Source organism: Parasteatoda tepidariorum, chromosome 4, assembly GCF_043381705.1.
Source record: "Parasteatoda tepidariorum isolate YZ-2023 chromosome 4, CAS_Ptep_4.0, whole genome shotgun sequence".
Lineage (NCBI taxonomy): Eukaryota > Metazoa > Arthropoda > Arachnida > Araneae > Theridiidae > Parasteatoda > Parasteatoda tepidariorum.
The window spans coordinates 86,684,625-86,706,238 of record NC_092207.1 but is presented as its reverse complement, the minus strand read 5'-3'; the positions used below and the strand labels follow the sequence as shown (position 1 = coordinate 86,706,238).

General features: G+C 27.8%; 1 protein-coding gene across 1 annotated transcript in view; it reads right to left on the bottom strand.

Moving 5' to 3' along the window:
- Positions 1 to 21,614, bottom strand: part of LOC107441590 (rap guanine nucleotide exchange factor 2) — a 137,693-nt gene that overhangs the window by 493 nt on the left and 115,586 nt on the right. Inside the window, exons 13-25 of the mRNA XM_043040036.2 lie at positions 20,953 to 21,220; positions 19,499 to 19,563; positions 19,248 to 19,413; positions 17,986 to 18,162; positions 14,229 to 14,328; positions 13,716 to 13,843; positions 8,541 to 8,612; positions 5,891 to 6,040; positions 5,704 to 5,812; positions 4,465 to 4,575; positions 3,978 to 4,232; positions 2,134 to 2,274; positions 1,968 to 2,041 (exon numbers count right to left, since the gene is read on the bottom strand). Of these exons, the coding sequence (XP_042895970.1) occupies positions 2,001 to 2,041; positions 2,134 to 2,274; positions 3,978 to 4,232; positions 4,465 to 4,575; positions 5,704 to 5,812; positions 5,891 to 6,040; positions 8,541 to 8,612; positions 13,716 to 13,843; positions 14,229 to 14,328; positions 17,986 to 18,162; positions 19,248 to 19,413; positions 19,499 to 19,563; positions 20,953 to 21,220 (1,783 nt within the window). The 3' untranslated portion in view covers positions 1,968 to 2,000. The remainder of the gene's footprint in view (positions 1 to 1,967; positions 2,042 to 2,133; positions 2,275 to 3,977; positions 4,233 to 4,464; positions 4,576 to 5,703; positions 5,813 to 5,890; positions 6,041 to 8,540; positions 8,613 to 13,715; positions 13,844 to 14,228; positions 14,329 to 17,985; positions 18,163 to 19,247; positions 19,414 to 19,498; positions 19,564 to 20,952; positions 21,221 to 21,614) is intronic.

The following is a 21,614-nucleotide window of genomic DNA, read 5'->3' as shown; positions in this document are numbered from 1 at the left end:
AAATAGTAGCCAAAAACTCAGAAAATAGTTGCCTAAATAAGAACAAATATTCATCAAAAATATGACTAAAATTTTGTTAATGACTTAATTGTCATATACCATGATCCCTTCAGTCAAGTTGGTGGCAAATATGATAATTTTTATATAAACGTAAATATATATATATATATATATATATACGCATATATATGTGTGTAGACATATAAAGTCTATATATGTAGACACATATATAGACAAATATAAAGAATAATTTTTATCTTAGGATAATTATTCTTTATTCAGATATATATATATATATATATATATATATATACACATGACAAGTGATTACTCAAATTCTAAATTCACGCATTGTAATATGGTATTAAAAATTTTTTTTTTAAATCACGCGGAATTTCATAGTTATAATCATTGAAAAGGCGATCGAGAAATGAAATAGACTCACAATGGAGTCTGTGGAGATTGAATGGATTAAAAAGTGAAGACTCAAATTTGCAATTAAAAATTTTCAACATTTTTTATTTTTTAAGAAAATAAAAGTTAACTGCGTTCAAAAACTATCTTGTGGGGTGCAGATTATCCACCCAATTTATGCTTTAAAATATATATATATATCGCTAGGAGTACAGAAAAGTCTCCCAATAGTTTCCTTTTCCTGAAAATAGTTGCATTTTAGTAGCCTGTGGCAACAATGTATTTGTGAAGAATTCAAGTATTAAATAATTTTAAAAATCCATTTAAATATTACATAAAGAGATTAAATTCAATAAATTTTTTATAACTTATAGCACTCTGTAATTACAGAGTAACAAACAGATTTCTCTTTATCTTTCCTTTATTTTCTCCTTCTTAGATCTCACTTTTATTTTTCCTCCTCGGCAACTTAAGTTATTACATTATAAATCACTTTTGTTTCTTCTCATTCAGCTCTGACAAGTCTTAAAAATGGACGCCTTATCGACTGTTATTTCCGATTTGTATATTTTTGAACAATGAAATTTTTAATCGAGTAATATCTTACCGCTTCAATATTGATGGAATTGTTGATGTAACAGGGTGCGTAGCCAAATCTTTCAACAAGAAAATAAGCACCTTTTAAATGTTTTTTAAGCACTCAAAAAATATTTTTAAGCACTATATACATTAACAAAATGCAAAATAATTTTCAAAGACTTTTCATGATCATGATAAAATAACTAGTTTCTGACAAAGAACTCTTTTTTTCCTGATTAGATTAGCCTTTAAAAAATGATCAAGAGATTTTTCGTTTTGAAATCAGAGGATGGAAAATGAAGCCTAAAATTGAGAATATCTTGCAAAATGCAGAGTTGCACATGAGAGTGCAATAATATCACCGAACCCAGCTCAGTATATATGCACACACGGACTCGCAAGTTTCTCATCAAACACGTAAAATAATTGAAGCTTTGATACGCTATGGTCCGACGGTATGCTGAAATAGATTGTGGTTGAATGAATTGTGAAAAAGTTGAATAGAACCATTTGAAAAGCAAGTATTAGAACAAAATCTCATTTTCGAAAAGAGAAAATGAAGCACTTTTAAAAACACCCAATGAAAAAGCACCTTTAAGGGCTTTTAAATAACAAAAATCTAAAATAAGCACCTTTAAGCACTTTTTAACAATGCTACACACCATGTTGAACAATGACATTTTTAATTAAGTAATATCTTACCGCTTCAGTTTCTTGGGATTGTTTACTTAATATTGATGGAATTGTTGATTTAATTTAAGTAAAAGATAAAGTAATTTAAGTAAAACTAGATCAGATCATTCATTTCACATGAAAAAAACTATCCTTATTATTATTTGAAAAACAGATTATTATTATCCTCAAAAATAAAATCTGTGGTACAATATCAAGCCTGTATTCATTAGAGTAGACTACACGAGTCTCTTCACATTAATGAATTCAGACCAAAATTTTGAAAACTGAACGCTACTTACATTGATCCACAGTACAACATGGAATGATAACACTTATTCTGAGAATTTTTTCATGCTGTGAGACCCACTTGGACCTGAGAAGTTAAAAAAGAAAAAACATTGAAATCATAATGAACTAGTTAAGACTAACTGGCATGTGGCATAAAAGATTAAAACATCAACATACCAGATGCATGCCTCTTTAGGTGTGGTGGCGAGTTAGTTGAACCAGTAGAGCTGTTGCTACGGCTGTCGAAACTTGCAGAACAAATTCCTGAATCGGTATCGGCATGTTGCAAGTGATAACTATCAGATGAGGTAACAGAACCTAAAAAATATTCAATATCACAATAAAGAATTAAATAAAATCAGTAATTTAAATACAATTAAAAACTATTGAATATTGCATAAATATTCCAGACACAGATTGTAACAAAATTTAAAGATTATACATTTAACATGCATGCAAAGAAGGCATTCATAATGCCCAAATCAACAACCAACGAAGAGTATAATTTTTTTTGATATAAATATTCAAACTACATTTTTATTAATAATCAAATTTAAAATTTATTAATTAATATGATAATTTAAGAAAACATACAATAAATAAATTTCCACACAAAAATTTGAAAACAAATGTTATATCAAGATTATCACAGTTCTAAATGATATAACTTCAAATGAAGCATCATTTAATAGGTTTTAAAAAAACTTATCAAACATTTTTACAATGTAAACAAAAGGAAAATTAATTAAAAAAATTTGCACTTCCTGTTAAGTTTTTCATAAAATTTTCATAACAGTAGAAAATCTATTTAACACAATTCTAAAAACCACAATTCTTCATAAACCACATTAGCTTTACAATTCCTAACCATGCCAAACCAAACTTGATAAAGTTGTTGGATTTTATTTCTAACGCCTTTAATGATTTCATTTTCTTTTTGCAAAGAATAAATAATTAAGTGTATATTTTTATGTTTTAACATATTTTTTACTTAAAAATTATTTTAAAGCCTTTATTGATTCGTCTAGATATATATATTGCCAGGTTTAGTAGTTAAGTTTAATATGAAAAGATCTACAGATGACAAGATTCTAATTAATGCAAAACCTCACGTGAAAGGTTTGCAAAGATCTTCTACTGTATATGAATCAGTTATATTTAAAACAAGTTTGTGATGGTTAAGTCTATTTCAACATTTCAATGGTTATTATTTACCATATTGATGGTTAAGTCTATTTCAACATTTATTGACAAATTGTCAATAATGGCAAGAAACGTGCACAGAAAAAAAAAGCAAATTTTTCTCGATAAGGAATTTTTAGTATTAAATGTTGTATATTGTTGTAACACCACATTTGTCTGCTGTAGAATAAATGTTTTTTTTAATTTTTTTTTTAAAAAAAATTTTTAAAAAAATATCCCACTTCTGGGAAAACAAAGCAACAATAAAGTAAACAAACAACTTTAGGATCTCTAAGTCAGTATTAATGAATAAATGTAAATAAACCACAAACAAAAAAAGTACACTATATTTTTGATTCAATAAACAAGAATATTTCACACATTGAAACACAAAATCATCATTTTCATTTTGTGTTCCGACACTAAGGAAGGTTCATGTTACAGAACTGACACTCATATTATTTATAATATGAAACACATATTATTCAATATGAGTTTCATATTTATAAACTCATATTTATTTGTGGAAGAAAAATATTTCAGTGATATGAAATGATATAATTAATTATTATTATATTATTAAATTATGTAATAATCAATTAACAAGAAAGAGAGAAGTGTTAGAAAACCCAGAAAATGATGGCTTAAGAAAGTTGAGAGAGACCTAAAAAGAAAGATGAGGAATGATAAGTTATGAGATGTGTGGTGAGGGAGGCCTAGATCACTTATGGGCTGTAGTGCCAAGCAATGAGAGAGTAATAGTAAAAAATTATAGATGATAAAAAAATTAAAACAAAATATTTATTATAGTTAAATTATAATGGCATTTCGGCAATTACCTGATGTTTGGGATTTCTTAATAGAGGCAGCTGCAAAACTAGTCACACTAGAACTTTCTGCATAGAGATCTACAGGTACAGCTATGCTCCCCATTTCAGCAGCAAAGCTGGGACGAGGATCATGGAAACGACGACCAGTCACCGGCGACAAGGACGGGGACTCTGACACAGGAGGACGCAATGGCTGGTGTGGTCTTACTTTGTTCTGGTCTGATAAAGCAAGAAGCTTCCTTACAGCCTGCGGGGAATCAGCTCCTACAAAAAAGCATTAGTCAAAAAATTAGCACTATATAAAATGCCCGATACCATACATAATTATCATTACTTGCCAGTAAATATATCAATATCAAATACATAGTTTTTATGATAGTTGATACTTTTACAGAAATTTATTGTATGGAAGATGAATTTAATGTAGGCAAAAGTAGCTTTGCTTTGGAAATAAGTCACAAAAACAAAAGTATAAAAATATAATTTATGCACGTACCAAATTTGGAACTATTGCTACCCTTTTTGATATCGGAAGAACTGCTGTTACTGCTTGCTGCAGATAAGGTTGGAGATGGTTGACGTTTTCTCACTTGTAATGTGCCAATCCCTAAGCAAAATGCCACAAATATATAAATCACATGCTATAGTTAAACACAATGCATAACTGCACAAATAATGCAGTTGAAGTTATTTGTGCATTTATAAAGTTTTTCTCTATTTATAACATAGCAGGATAAGATAATGTCCATATTTTGGATTTATAAATTATGCCAAATATTTTCAACTCAGAATATTAAAAAGTTAAACATTTCAGTTTCAAATAATTTAATAAATACCTTAACAGCATTTTGTCTGTTTATACATTTCACTACTGTATAATTTTGTTAACACGTTGAATGCCATGGGGGTCACGTCACCACTGACCGGCACTGAGTTTGTTCGTAGTACCACGGGGTCACCAAAGACAGGCGAAGCCAAGATTATTAGAAACACAAAATTTGAGTAAATTTTTAAAGCTTTTAATTTTTTTACATTATTATCGTTACTAAAATGGTTTGAAGAAATTAATGCAATACATACTGAGAAAATCCTTTAGGTCAGACGGGCAAGCCATGTGAACTGAAGATGTTCAACATGTTAATTAGTACAAAAAATATATATAAATTTTTTTTTCCTTTTTTAATAGGATTATTTTAATGTAGTTTAGTTTAAAAGGAACATAAAGCAGCAACAGATTAAGATTTATTATTTTTTATTTAACATTTTTGAAGAGATAGTAAATCAGCTTTTTCTCATTGCTGTAATTAAATATCCTAATTCATTATATGGGAAAAACAAGTGTGAGAAAACTTTTATTGAACTAATTTAAAAAGCATACAATTATCCAATGCTCTTTTATTTTTATTGTCGTTTATTTATTTATTTGCTTCATACAGTGATTATAATGAACCTAATGAACAAATTCTGCCTATAATTTTGCAATTTTTTTCTTTTTTAATTTTAAGGTTGTGTTTAGCTTATTAATTATACATCAACTTTCATATTTTTTTAACAATGTTAAAAAAGATGTTTCAGATCAGATTAACACAAGGAAAAAGAACCAAACATAATATATTTAATATTTTGTAAATATTTTACATAGAATTTTACAAAAGACGATTGTAAAAAATAATTCAAACTCAAAGATTTTTAATGTTAGGAGGCACATTTTCTTAGACTGTGAAGGAAATCTAACCTGCTGTAATCAGAGCTTCACATTCATTTGACATTGCATGAAGTTGATCCTCATCAGTAACAACTTTCAAATTAGACAAATATGCCTTAACTCTACGAACCATTTGCGCCTGGAAAAAAAATAAAAATCATAAAATAAGCAACACATTATTTTCATAATGAATGACAGAAAATAAAAATAGACATACTTCCTCAAACATCTTTTTGGGGTTTGGTTGAGCAGTACTCTTTTTCCGTCTCTTGACAGTTGCAGCATTTGTAGTTGTAGCAAAGCTATTAAGGGATGCCATGGCAGCAGTTGGATGCGCACCACCACTTTCAAGCATGTTAAACAAATCCTTCAAAACATAAAGTTTATTTTAGAAAATCTTGAAATATTTTTCTCTTTTGTATAGATTTAATATGTTCACAAACGTTGAAAACAACAAATGATTAATTTTACGAAAACAGTTTATGACAAAAATTTGGTTATGTTATCGTGAATGACAGAAATCAAGAGAGTGTCCACTTTCATCAGTGAATGTCAACTATCACACAGTCGCTTTGGCGAATGTCCAAAATATTTGTTACATTCAATTTAATATTAATTTATTCGTTGATAAACTTAAACTAAACTTATAACTAGAGCCCAGATTTCGATGACCTAAAAAATCTCAACTAATGCCCTTAAAAAGTGCAAAAAATGCCCTTAAAAATGCAAAAATTGCGCAAAAAATGCCTTAAATAAAGTAAAAATATTGAATTAAAAAAATGTTTTGCTCTTTAAAATTATTATGAGTCATTTAAAAAATATAAAGCAATGCAATACTTGTTCTACGTTCATTAAAGTTTGAAAAATATGTTTTATATCCTAAAATAACAAAAAAAGGAAAATATATTGACACCAAAATATTTTTATTTTGTATAGAAACTTTAATGGATATAACAACTTCCATCTCATAATATTACTAAATATCAGAATTACATTGGATTATTAAATGTTTTTTGATAATTTGAAATGTAAACGAGCGTCTCTTGTCTGAAAGTAAATTTTCATTCCTGCAGAAGCTTCTTTCAACGTCTACTGATGTTATAGGTGCGTACTTGAAAAAGACGGTCTCACTTACTGACAATTCTTCTTCAATTTGAAAAGATTTTGCTTCACCTGTTAATATCCTATAGATTTTCTTCATTGTTTGGAAGCCAGTGTAATAATGAAAATTGATAAAAAATAATAAAAATTGGAAAAATTTAACAGAAAACTTTAAAAAAAGTATTAAAATGCAAAATACGCCCCTAAATTTAAAGAAAAATGCCCTATAAATCTAAAAAAATGCTCTAAAAGACAAAAAATGCCCAAAAATGCAAAAAAATGCAAATGTCATCAAAATCCGGGCCTTACTTATAACTATTATAAACTTATAACTATTATATATTATAATAATCAGATTAAACTTATAACTATTACTTATTATTAAACTTAAACTTATTCAATATTATAATATCTGCTCTGGATAAATTAGGAGAAACATCAATGTTCGGAGTATCGGTCAAATGCATACTGGGCAGTGGCACTTGACCTTAAAAAAACATTGATGTAGGGTATATCGGGCAGTGGCACTGAACCTTAAAAAAAAATGTAAACCATACTGGGCAATGTATACCAGGCTGTGGTACTTAACTAAAAGTAGTATATATTTCGGACATTTAACGAAGCGACTATGGTTGTCAACATTCACCAGTAGAAGTCAACAACCAGCAATTTCGGTCATTCAGAGTGACAGTTATATAAAATTTGGCCAATCTAAAAATATTACTATAAAAATAAAAAAGAATTTATTGTCTAAATGTTGTATTCAATAAGAAAAAAAAAACTAGAGAATTGAACAAATTTTTCAATAACCCATTGAAGTAGCACTATAAAAATATTAGTTAAGTTAAAGACATCAGTAGGAAAGATAAAAATTCTTTAACAGAATTAATATGCTATTTTATGAAAAAAAATCATTAAGAAATGGAATTGAAATAATATTCACAGAAACTTTTTAAACTTTAAGTCTCAAATTCTGAACAATTTATTTATAGATAGCTGTTTCATGTATTGCTGCAGTACAACTAAAATAACTCCTGAAATGCTTTTAATTTTTAGTGTTTCATTATTCATTAATGATTTTCATAATAATGATAGCCTTAATTGATTTTCATAATAAATACCATTCAGGAAACTAAAAGTTGGAATGCATTTTCTGGAGGAAATAAACTAATAACATGACGAGTAGAATTATGAAATATTAATTTTTTGAAGAAAAAAAATATTACAAAAAAAGTGTAGGTAAGAAATCTGCATCAAAATTTTGAAACACAACAGAACTATTCCCTGCCTGTCACATTCAGATAATAATCATATTAAAAAAATCTACTCATCAGAAATCCTATTTTTATTTTTCATCTTATTTAATTATTAATTTAAATTTTTTAATTTTTTTTATCCTTAAGATTAAAAATTAAAAATATTACTTTCGATTCATTTGTATGGCTAATCCAATTTAGTTTATTTCATAGCCTGTTACCAAATCACAAGCTAAAAATTGCTACTTTAAAGCATATTTTTAAAATGAAAATAAAATTAAAATCTGCAACAACCTAAACATAGAATGTTATATTGCTGGAACATTCTTGTGAGTAAGTTTCGGTTTTCATAATTAAAAATTAGCTTTATATAGTTTGAAAAGTCCAAGAGTAAAGATAGGGAATATTCATGAAATTTAATACATTAAAAAACAGCATTTTATACCTAATATGATTTTTGATGATGATTACAACAATACAAACAATTGAAAAGTCAAAAACAAAACTTACATATGGTGCAGAACACATGCTTGCAACAGTTCTGATTTCTTTAGCAACCATTCTAAGCTTTTCAAAATTCACCTAAAATAAATTTTACATTATTTATAATAATAATAATAAATAAAAAAATTTTATATTCTGTAATATCACAGAAGAAGGTTTTGAAATTTAAAAATAATTACTCCATTATACAGCATTTCAATGAGAAGAGGAAAAAAAGTATTACCTTTTTTTTTTTTTTTTTTTTAGAAATCTTATTATTTTTTAAACCTGATTTATGTGTTAGGAAGAAAGCATAGATATACCTGGTTGAAAATTACTTGGAATGATGAGGCAAAACCAGAGAATACCAATAAAGTCAGACACATGTTTGTTCGGTTAATGCTTATAACTACTGATGATAAAGCAGTTTTTTCTTATCAATTTTCTCATAATGCTGAAAAGCATTAAAATTCTACCTTATAACTTTCTTTATGTCACTTAAACTTGCAAGTTAAACTCAGATTCTAAATTTTACTTAAAGAACTTAACTACTTCTGTTAGACAGTGAGCTTTTTATTATTTCTCATTATAATAATAACGAGGCTACTTTTTTCCCTTTTTAAAAAGGCTATTAAAAAGAGAAAAAAGGAAGAAAGAAAGTTTTAACTTTTTTTAAAGTAAAGAAAAACCTGGTTGAAAACTACTTGAAATGATGAGGCAAGACCAGAGATTACAAATTAAATCAGACGCATTTAAGATGTCTGGTTTGTTAATAGTTAAAACAACTAATAATAAGACAGATTCCTTTTTTATCTATAGTCTTGTAATTTCGAAAAGTATTAAAATTCTACCTCAAAACTTTATTTATGACAGTTAAACTAGCAAGTTAAACTTAGATTTTAAATTTTACTTAAAAATGTAACTACTTTTGTTAGACAGAGGGTTTTTTATTATATCTTATTATAATAATAAGGCTATTTTTTTCCTCTTTTTAATAAGGCTATTTAAAGAGAGAGAAAAAAAGGAAGAAAGAAAAAAATGCAATCTTATTATGTTGAAAAACAAATAAATTCTATTTAAAAAAATTTTAAAACGAAGAGATTTTAAGGAGATATGCTCAATATTTTTAATAGAAAATAAAATGCTCAACATTTTTCGTTTAAAAGCATTTTAGAAATTAAAAATAAAAAATTTCTATCAAGTTTTAAAATAACTATAACAAACTTTATGAGAAAAATTTGCTTCCCTTAAAGACAGTTATAATTATTTAAAAACTTGAGAGAAAAAATAGTTTACTTCTTTACATTATAACATATTGTGTCTAAATGTTTCATAGGGCGATTCCACGAAAAGTGGTCCTGAGTGACTAAATTTTCAAAATTATCGCAAAATCAAAAATGACACAATTTCGGAATCTAGAAGATGTACATTTTTTAATAGTTAAAATAGTTTTTTGAATTACAAAAAATATTTATGTGAATTCTAACAAAAGGTGGAACACTATGAATTTTAACAGGAGTTCTCTTCTTTGTTATGTTATATTCCAATGGAGTTCTTAAAATATTAACGAGCAATAAAATAGTTTTTAGTAATAAATATAACTATTTTACTCTTTTATCATTGTTTAATGTATTTTTTTAATTTGGCCTAAGTTTTTTTGCTTGCTTGAAAGTCGATTAATCAAGATAGTCTAATTTCCCAGTAACACACGTAACATAATTTTGCATTTTTTTCTGTAAAAACTTTAGTAAAAAAGAAAATTTAAAAATTTTTTGTTTTATAAATTAAGAAGGCAAGGTATGCAACGAAAAAAATTCTCGAATTAAAACTGCCAATAGTTAAAATTTTATAATTAATTTTATTCAAGGTAACACACGTAACGAAAAGTTACGCGCGTTACTGTTGTGTGTGTTAGAGGCACTTCTACACTTTAATTATTTATTTATTTTCAATAAAAGATTTAAATCATGTTCGGATATTTTTTATAACCGTCGCGCAACTTCAATGTCACAAATACGAAATTGTGAGATTGTGGTTTTTTGTAAAATCAGGTCGGTATAAGCATTAATAAAAAAACAGCATAATAAGACGATAATTTTGAAACTTTTGGAAATTGTTTTCCCAAACTTCTATTTGTTATACGTTTATGTTTAAGTAGAATATTTCGACTGCATTTGCTAGATTATTATAAAATGGATAAGCTTAAAATAGTGTCCTTATCTGGATTTAAAAGAATAAGAAGATGAAGAAAAAAAGAAAAGAGCATAAGATTCTGCACTTCAAAGGAAAGAAAATAAGGAAATAATGAAAGTTAGACTTGAACTTTCAAAACAGATTGATAATGATGTAAAAGGTTCACCACTAAGTATTTCAGATGAACTTAATTATTAATAAATGGATTTTCTTCAAAAGTTAGATTGTTTATACTATGCTTGTATTGAANATTAATTGAATGAGCAAATAAATATTTTCACCACAAATCCACCTCTATTTTTTTTCCCGCTTTTTTTGTTTGCTTTCTCTCCAGAATACAAGAAGAAGCGACGTCTAAATTACGAAAATACGAGCTATCCCGCCGACGGATAAAAAATACGGAGAATCTTATTTTCTCTGCGTGAAATCGGAGAAAATAGCTAATATAAGTAAACATGCGGAAGGATTAGCAGCTAGGACGTAGTTTGAATTTTCTGTTTTTCTTTGAAAATCGTAAATAAATATAATAATTTGACTTCAACGACTGAATTTTTTTTAAAAAAAGGGGATATTTATAAATAAATAAAAAATAAAAAAACGAAACTTTTAAAGAATCTGAGTTTTTGATAAAAAGGCTGAAATTCGAGAGACAAAAGCGAAAAAAATTTCATCCCTGTATAAAGATCAACCAGTTTTATCCCAAGGAAATGATTTTTGGAGAAACTTCAGAGGGAGGAATGAGGACTTCAATAATTTCGCTCCGCGGAAAATTTAATTCCTCATAAAATATTTTAACTTGAACAAAAAAAAAATTTCAGCGGAAATTAGCGGGGAAAATGGAAAAATCTGAGAAAAAGCGGAAATCCGCGAATCCGCGGAAGAATCTCATCCCTGCTCTTATTACACATTATTCAAATAAATTACTGAAAAATATTACGTAGTAGCAAAAAATTTGTTATTTTTCATTACTATTTGTCTTGAGAACAAAAAAAAAATTAGTAATCTTTAGCTGATCAGCAATCCTTAATATCAGATATGGAAAAACTTCCCGACTCTCAGATAATTTTTCCTGAATTTCCGTTATTCCGCTTTTTAAACCTGTCTAACCTGCCATTCGAGCACATAAAAGTAGTCTCATAAAATCGTAGCACTTCAGTAATGCTTCTTCAACATCCTTGTGATCTGCTTTTCTCAACTTTTTTCTGCCATCAAAATTTTTTTCATGAGCAGAATTTATTAATTGCCTATTTCTCCATATGTTACAAACTGTAGATTTGGATAGTTTATATTCCCTGCAAATATCAGCTTGATTGCATCCATTTTCAATTTTTCTGATTATGCCCATTTTATCATCAATGGAGAACGTTTTACGTTTACTGCTCGCCATAGTTAAATTTGAGATGCTTGTTTGCAGGATTTTTTAAACTGAACTGAGAGCAAAAAGGAGTTGAAATGAGGGCCTTATCAACACATATCAGTTTCCAACACTTTGACCAATAATGAATAATTGCTCATTCCCTCTGACAGAAAATGCATATTGATCCCACTGACACCATCGTCTGCCTGGGTTGGAAACATCTGCTTGGTTTGTTTAGGGATGGAAAAGTGAGATAAAAGAAGCAAACAAGAAAAAATGCTTATCGCTACATTACCCTCTGTAGATGGTNGATGGTTTTAAAAATTGGTATATGTATTTATTTTGAAGTAGAAATTTCAAAATTATTACAAAAAAAGTAAGTTGAAGACTGAAAAAAGTTCATTATATCCAACTTCCTCACTTTTTTGGTTCACTATATCCACAAAAAATAGCATTATCCATGCATAGCAAGGCGCGGGACCAAACATTTCGTTCACTATATCCGGGAGTTCACTATAAACCGTGTTCACTATAGCGGGGTTTGACTGTATTAAGAATGGTAATATAATGTATGGTAATATTATATTGATTAATATTATGAATATGAATGATTGCAGAGGGATAAAGAGATTGAGAATAAGAATACAATAAATATTTTAAATAGGAGGTAATTTTTTAGTAAAAAGGAATACATAAATATAGAAATCCCGGATCCTAAGTACTTTTAATATCCTAAGTCTAGAGAAATCACTGTCTCTTTTAGTAAATATTGAAACAGCAAAAGGTAATGCTTTATTAAACATTATCAAAACCATCATGGCTTTTGATAATTACGTTTGACTTCATGTTTTACAGATAGCCTTGATTCAACAAATGAATTACCTCAATCTCGAAGTTCTTCTTACAAATGAATTCAGTTTTATAAATATTTCCTACTGTGGAAATATACAAAATAAAAAAATAAGACAATTTTATCCAAATAAATAAAATAAAAAGCAGAAATAGTTTAGAATTTTTATAGAATGAAGCTTTAGATTTTTGCCTTTGCTAACATAAATTAATGAAGTAAGTTTTTTTAATCTCATCATATGTTATCTTATCATCATGCATAGAATCATGTATCTAAATAGTATAAATACAGAATAGTTTGTTCTAACTTCATAATATTTAATGATTCAAAGACTGATACAAAAAATTCTCATTAATTAAAGCTTCATTAGTATGCATTTTTTGTTTTATTATTTAAAATACTTTCAATGTATCAAAAGATCTAATGAATATCTATGAATATAATGAATATCATCCATTAGAATTTAAACACGCAGTAAGTATGAAAAATATTTCAAAGACCAATAAAAAATATTTTTACATAAAATAGTATAAATATATATGTTGTAATAATCTACATAAATGTTTCTTTTTAAGAACATGTTTTTTTAAGATAATGCTTCTTTTTACTTAAAGAACAAATTAAAACTATTATAAGAAAGTAAGTATAACACAATTTAGATGTGCATTTTAACGGCAAAAAAGTCAAACAGCAACGAAAAAAACTTTGAATATTGGAATGAATAATATAATTAATATTTTTAATAAAGAAATTTTGTAAGCATATTAATACTGTTAAAACAGAATATTAATTATAAAATTACCTCAAATAGTTTTGAGTATTTTGATGGTAGTTTCTCCCATGTTAGCCTTAATCTTGACACAGCACCATGCCCCAAGCCACTGATAATTGCAAACATAGAATTGAAATTTTTACACTCTTTGCACTGCCCTAAACACAAATAAGATTTATTATTACTAAATAAAAAATTTAATAACACAATATATCAACTAAAATATTATTATTGGTATGAAAAAACTAATAAATTATAGATTTAAGAGCTTGTTACAACACTACAAAAACTGAATTGTATCATTCGAAGTTTATAGATCATTATAGTAGTACTCCTAAAATACAGCCAATATCTAATGTCTTCATTTTAAGTTCATTTATAATATTTTCATATAAAATTTAATAATTACATTTTAATTTAGTATTGAAAATAATTTTAATTGTTTTAAAAAAGAAAGGCAAAATTTGTAAAAATATTTAACATAAAAATATTGATATTTTTAGAACACTAATTCAAGAACATAGTTTATTTACATAAACTTACTTGCTACTTTTATGAATTGTTTGATGATTCTCATCCTACGCAACAGGTTATGTTCAAAACATACTTCAGTAACTACCCAAAACATCTCACGATTTACTAACTATTAATAAATATAAAACAGATATGAGCTGATATACTAACTGAAATATAATAAACAACAGCAAAATTTCAAATATCAGATATTCATTAATTAAAATGTATATATAAACAAGCAACAGCTTTGTGAGAAAAACATGCAGCTAAAAGGAATGCGTCCTGAGGAGAATCTTTACATTTTCCCATAAAAAAAATTATTTTCTAATTCTATTATTTCTTCTTCTTCTCAAGCACGACAGCCCCTTACAAGCCTTGGCTGCCTCAACCACACGTAGCCTCCAACGCCTTCTGTCCATGGCGACTTTTTTCCAGTTGTTTATCCAGGGTGGCCACTCGAATCAGATTTCAAATTTCCCTGATTTTTCCAGGTTTTCCAGATAAAAATCTTAAAATTTCCAGGTTTTTGTTTCTTTTTTCTTATAAAGTATAGGATGCGTACAAGAAAAGTGTCTATATTATAAAATATGTTATTCAAAATGTTACTTTTTTAACATATCATACTTGAAAAAAATAATTTATTTTGACAATTTTCAAGATTTTTTATTTATTTTTTAATGTTTTGGTACAAAATTTTGAATCAAAAATCATATATTGACCAACAAAGGAGCCTTTTTTTAAAATTAAAATATGTTATAAGAGGTTAAAATGAAATAGAAAAAATTGCCATTAATGCAACAATTGTAACAATTTGTCGACAAACATTGCTGTTAGCGATTGTAAAAAAATGTGTGATTCGTTGGTTTGCTCAGAAAAAATAATTCACAGATTTCTTTGAATGGGAGTAGAAAAAGAAAAAGAGTGCGATATAAAATCTATTATCATAAAATTTAACCAACTAATTTTTGGAGAATTTTANTTAATCTTTCATCAGCCTCACCTAACAAACAATGGGCACAATTTTTTCTCTAAATAAATTTTTTCAACTTTAGTTAGCTCAGCTAATTTTGCTTTTATTTCATCCTTTTTAAATTACGAGAAGAAAAATCCCAAAATACTCAACAGAAACAGTAGATTTGGGATGTATGAAGTTATTGGGGGAGGGAAGAGAAAAAGGAGCTTTTTATCTTTTACTCTTATATAGAGTGATTTAATAGTACCAAACAGGCACAAGTGATGTCAACTTTGGAAGTCGACTATTACCATACTTGGTGCACTATGAAGACTAGGGATTGTGTTTTGTTCTTTCACTTGTTTCAAAGTATAAAATGAAATTAATATTTTTTTCTAAATTTAAAATTTCNTTTTTTTTTTTTTTTTTTTTTTTTTTTTTTTTTTTTTTAAATGTAATTATTTACTTAATTCCATCAACTTCAACAAAAATTTTAGAAAATCATAAATATTTAATGAAATTTATTTTTCTAGGAATTTATTGAAAGCTTAAAGAGTCCTGCGAATTCTAAACTTATTCAAAAATAGCATCTACTCACCTCAACAAATTTAGATAGCATGGGCATTCCATATCTGGAGTTTACCTCAAAGAGCTCATCCACGTACTCTGTAGGTTCAATTTGGCGAAAAATGCTGAAATCTTCAATAGTTAATTGTGTTGCTAATTCCACACTATTTAAATGCAATAAATGTACTTGACTCTCCCTTAAAAGTTCCTAAAATGCAATGAAGAATAATTAAGAAATTGAAAAGAAAGAAAAAAACAATTGAAAAACTTAATGATCAAATCTTTAAATGGGAAGGTTTTTAATGGGAAAATTCAATTTGTAAACAGCTTTTTTGTTGTTCAGTTTTTAAAGCCGTTACCAAATTAAAAATTTCTTCCACTAAGATCAATTATCAATGATAAAAAATACTCTATTTAAATCTAAAATGTAAATTCTAAAAAGTAACGCAATGATCTCATAACCCTCAATTTTTATAAATTAATTTAGACCTTTTTTTCGGCCTTAATTTATTAGTTTATTTATTTACTTTGAAATTAAATTTCGAAATATCAATCACATATTTAATACTGTATAACGCTTCAGCCATGTTATCCCATTCCTGCATTTGTGTTAATATTCATTCTCTGCTTAGAATTCTAGCAATCTAAAAGACATTATTTCAATTATTTTCTTTAAAAAACATGTAATAAACAAACTTGGGTAATTTCATCGTCAATCAAGGATCTCATCAAGCCAAATTTACAAAAAACATCACAAATATAAGTTATAAGTCTCAAATAAGAATTTTTTTCAAAATTGCATTCGTGAAAATTTTTCTCCTTTAAAAATAATATAAGTCCTAACAAAAAACCATAAATTCATTTGTAAAATAAAGTAAATTCTATAACGAATTACCTAAAAAGATATTTGAAAAGCTTTATTTATTTTCGCATTTTACATTTTTCCAAAATCTTATTTACCTAAGTGTTATTAACCACTAAATACCAAGTGCCCTACAATAAAAATGACATACAACATAAAAAAGTTCATTAAAAAAAAACAGAAGGAGATAGGAATGGGAAATTTTCTGCATCTTGCTGGAAATCACAACTTTTCTCTCATCAAATTTAAAAACTAATATTAAAGTTCAGTGGTAACCAACTGGTGGCCCGCAGGCCACATCCGGCCCACACAGCCTTTTTTTTATGGCCCGCAAACTGCAATATATTATTTTTCATTTTTTGCGGACAATTTTTGTATAAAACTCTGTATGAGTTTAAAATGCTTTTTCGTCGAAAAAAAATTTTTCTTCAAAAAAATAACTAATTTCTTCGCTTTTGTGAAATTTGTGAACCAACGGTGAAAAACAATTTATTTCTCAGGTTTTGCATCTGATAAATTATTTATTCAAATACAAAAATAATCGTGTATGCTCAATACCTCCTAGAATAAGGAAGGCCTCAGCACGGGTTAACATAAATGAAAAATCCGATCCGTTGGTAGTCCAACGAAGTAGACCTGAATGGCTGCCACATTCTTCCATTAGCATTGGCGTCATTCATAGCTTTGATTTTGGCGAAATGGAATTCCGGTGACCATAACAGTCATTCCCTTTGGCGCCGGTTCTTCCCCTTCCACGTGTTTTGTTATTTTTAATTCGTTTTTGTGAAGTTTTAAGTTATGATAGCTACTGTTGGATTACATATTTGCAATATATATTAATGTGTCATGCCTTACCATTGCTGTGCAGTAAACTGCAAAGGAAATTATGCTAACGGTCCAAAAGTTGCCGTATTTAATTTTCCCAAAGATGAAGCTCAACAAAGACGTTGGCTACAAGCACTCTCACGGAAGGATTTTATCATCACTAAGAATTCTCGAGTAAGTTTTCTCACTTATTGTTTATTTCTGTTGAAATCGGGGTNAAAAAGGAATTTTTATCTTTTACTCCTACATAGACTGATTTAATGGTAACAAACAGGGACAAGTGATGCCAACAATGGAAGTTGACTATTACCATACTTGGTGCACTATGAAGACTTGGGATCATGTTTTGTCCTTTGTCTTGTTTCAAAATATAAAATGAAATTAATATTTTTTTTCTAAATTTAAAATTTCTTGTTTTTTAGAAATAAAATTATTTACTTATTCCATCAACTTCAACAAAAATTTCAAAAATCATAAATATTTCAGAATATTTAATGAAATTTATTTTTCTAGGAATTTACGGAAAACTTAAAGAGTCCTGCAAATTCTAAACTTATTCAAAAATAGCATCTACTTACCTCAACAAATTTAGATAGCATGGGCATTCCATATCTGGAGTTTACCTCAAAGAGCTCGTCCACGTACTCTGTAGGTTCAATTTGGCGAAAAATGCTGAAATCTTCAATAGTTAATTGTGTTGCTAATTCCACACTATTTAAATGCAATAAATGTACTTGACTCTCCCTTAAAAGTTCCTAAAACGCAATGAAGAATAATTAAGAAATTGAAAAGAAAGAAAAAAACAATTGATAAGCTTAATGATCAGATCATTAAATGGGATGGTTTTTAATGGGAAAATTCAATTTGTAAACAGCTTTGCTGTTGTTCAGTTTTTTAAAGCTGTTACTAAATTAAAAATTTCTACCATTAAGATCAATTATCAATGATAAAAAATACTCTACTTAAACCTAAAATGTAAATTCTAAAAAGTAACGTAATGATCTCATAACCCTCAATTTTTATAAATTAATTTAGACTTTTTTTCCAGTCTTAACTTATTAGTTTATTTATTTACTTTGAAATTCAATTTCGAAATATCAATCGTATATTTAATACTGCATAACGCTTCAGCCATGTAATCCCATTCCTGTGTTTGTGTTAATATTCATTCTCTACTTAGAATTTTTGCAATCTAATAGACATTAATTCAATTATTTTCCTTAAAAACATGTAATAAACAAACTTGGGTGATTCCATCTTAACAAAAAACCTTAAATTCATTTTTAAAATAAAGTAAATTCTATAACCAAATACCTAAAAAGATTTTGAAAGGTTTTACTTAATTTTGCATTTTACATTTTTTAAATCTTATTTAGGAGTTAACCACTAAATAAAAATGACCCACAACGTAAAAAAGTTCATTAAAAAAAACAGAAGGAGATAGGAACGGGAAATTTTCTGTATCTTGCTGGAAATCACAACTTTTTTTCTCATCAAATTTAAAAACTAATATTAAAGTTCATCAACAGATGGCACTACTGACAGTTGACTGGAAAAGCTATAAAACAATGTTACTTAATTTCAACAGAAATATTTCTACAAGAATCCTTCAATTTTGTCCTCAAACCATGCCATACTATTGCTGTTTGCATTGTTATTGTAACAGAATTTCTCTCAGTTACCACAGCCCCATCTGTTGCTGAACCTGGTAACTAATTTTGAAACTTGAAATGGATAAATTCTGATTTCCAAAACAAGAAAGCATACATTTCTATATCTTTTAAATTTGATGATAGTAGCACTCAGTAAATGATGAAAGAACTAAAAGTAGATTACTTACAACAGCAAGCTCGTCAGGCACTAATGACTCACTAGACATATTGTTTTTTAAATAATATCGACTACTGAGTGATATTCTCTCTGCTAAGTTCTGTTGTGAATCGGGTAAGCGCCGCTGTTTCACTACACCACCCTCACCAACTGAGACTTCACAAAGACAATATTTACTACAAAAGATAAAAAATGCATTGTAGATATAAAGCATTATTAGTTTCCTTTTTTTTAATTACAATTAATAGAACATCTACTCACCTGCTTGACTCCGTAATACCGAATTCCCTTAAGGAAAGCATGACTACTTCTCTAGCAGTAGTTTCCTATTTGTAAAATAAGACAGAAATAAAATACCAATTTATGATAATATAGAAATGTATTATAAATATAATACAAATTAATATAAGATAGAAATATATTATAAAATAGAAATGTATAATATATAAAAAATTTAATTTAATAAGTAAGAGTAGTTTCTTATTTATAATTGTAAGATAGAAATGTATTATAAATAGCTTTAAAAAAATATATATATTTCTTAGATGGTCAGAAAAATAATAGACTCAAGCTTAAGATGCCATTTTTTTAATATTCCCCTGAAAAATTATTTTAGTCTACCTTCAATACCATTAATCTGTTCAGGAATAATATAAATTGTGTGAACTTAAATGTTTTGGGGAATGATATAAATTTAGTTCTTTGTCCCTTGCTCTTCACATAAAGATTAGTTTTCCAAAGTTTAACGTAACAGAGTTTATTCAAATAAAAAGAAACCAGATTGAAAGTTTTAAAAAAGTAGTCAGATGTAAAGATGCCTAAGTATTTATATGTCTAATCATGTATTCAAAATGTTAAAAATAGTTAATTTTAAAAGATTAAGAATTATTATCTTTTAAAAAAGGGTAAAGCAAAGCATTCCAGCAACAGCCCATTTTTGGCCAGGGGGTAATAGAGGTTAAGGCTTCACAATTTCATGACCAACAGCTTGACTGAGGTAATTTGGTCAGCATTGTGCATAGGCCGCATTTACTTCCCAGACAAGTTGGACCAATCTAACTAAAGCTGGGTGAGCTTCAAGCTACCACTGGGGAACGAACCCCAGTCCACAATACCAGTGACAACTCAGTGCCTTAACCAATGAGCCATCTTGGCTCTGTCGAGATGCAGATTTCTTCACAGAAAATATGTTTTTGTGTCTGATTTCATAACTTAAAATATAGTTTTCACTAATTAATTATACTGAGTTTCCTCTGAATTTTAGGAAGAAAATTCCCTGACTTGTCCAGTAAAATTTCAACACTATCCAAGAACATATTTTTGCTATGCACAGAAATATTTCATCAAAAATATCATATTTATTTAACATGTCAGTTTTATCACACTTAATCACAAAAATTATAAATAAAAGCAATATTTTGCACAAACGCTAGAAAATTTAAAAAATCTCAATGAAACATAGTTAATTTATTACATTAAAACTCACTCAACTAAATAAATATTTAAATCGTAATTAATACATTTATAAATTTTTAATTCATTAAGGTAATTTGATGACTTGATTCACATCATTAATTTTTTAAAAAAAAATCTTATTTATTTACTACTAAGGGTTCTGGTGCTACAAACTATGAAAATAGTAAAACTATTGCCTTGAGTTGTTTTAATAATGTAGTTAAAATATTGAAAAATATCAAAATAAGACATAAGCTTACTTTGTGAACCAGTAGGTATTTACAAGTCTGATCAGACCTATAAATTTTAAGCACATGCTCTGGAAACTCCAATCGCAGTTCATCAGAGGGAGTAAGTGAGGTTAAGTCTGGGTTGCTATGACTATGATAAAGGGTACCACTACCACCTACACTACCTCCACTGCAAGGTTGGGGTGACGAGCCTCTGCCACTGTAATTTCCAGATCCACCGCTACTACTACTATTTATGGAGTACAAGCTATCATCCGAACTGTTCAAATGTGATTCACTGCAAAATTTTAAAAAGAGAAAGCGTTCAAATGTGCCAAATCCAGAATTCAATTTAGAGTAGATAGAAAGTCATACTATGTAGGATAAACAAAAATATTTTTTTCTGACATTTTATTTGTATCTAAGACAGAAGCGCCTGATACAAACACAATTTTATGCATTTAGACATTTTAGTGCTTTTAGACACAAAACTATACCTTGCAATTTTGTAAAGACAAAAATCAGGAGAATATGCCATCCAATGTTGTAATGGGTAGAATTACTAGTCACTTAAATATTTTACACACAAAAGCATAAAATTCGTATTTACTTAACATGATTTAACCATTAACAAAGCTTAGCTTTAATAAAACTTAGATTGATGAACAGGACTTCACTATTTAATTATTTAT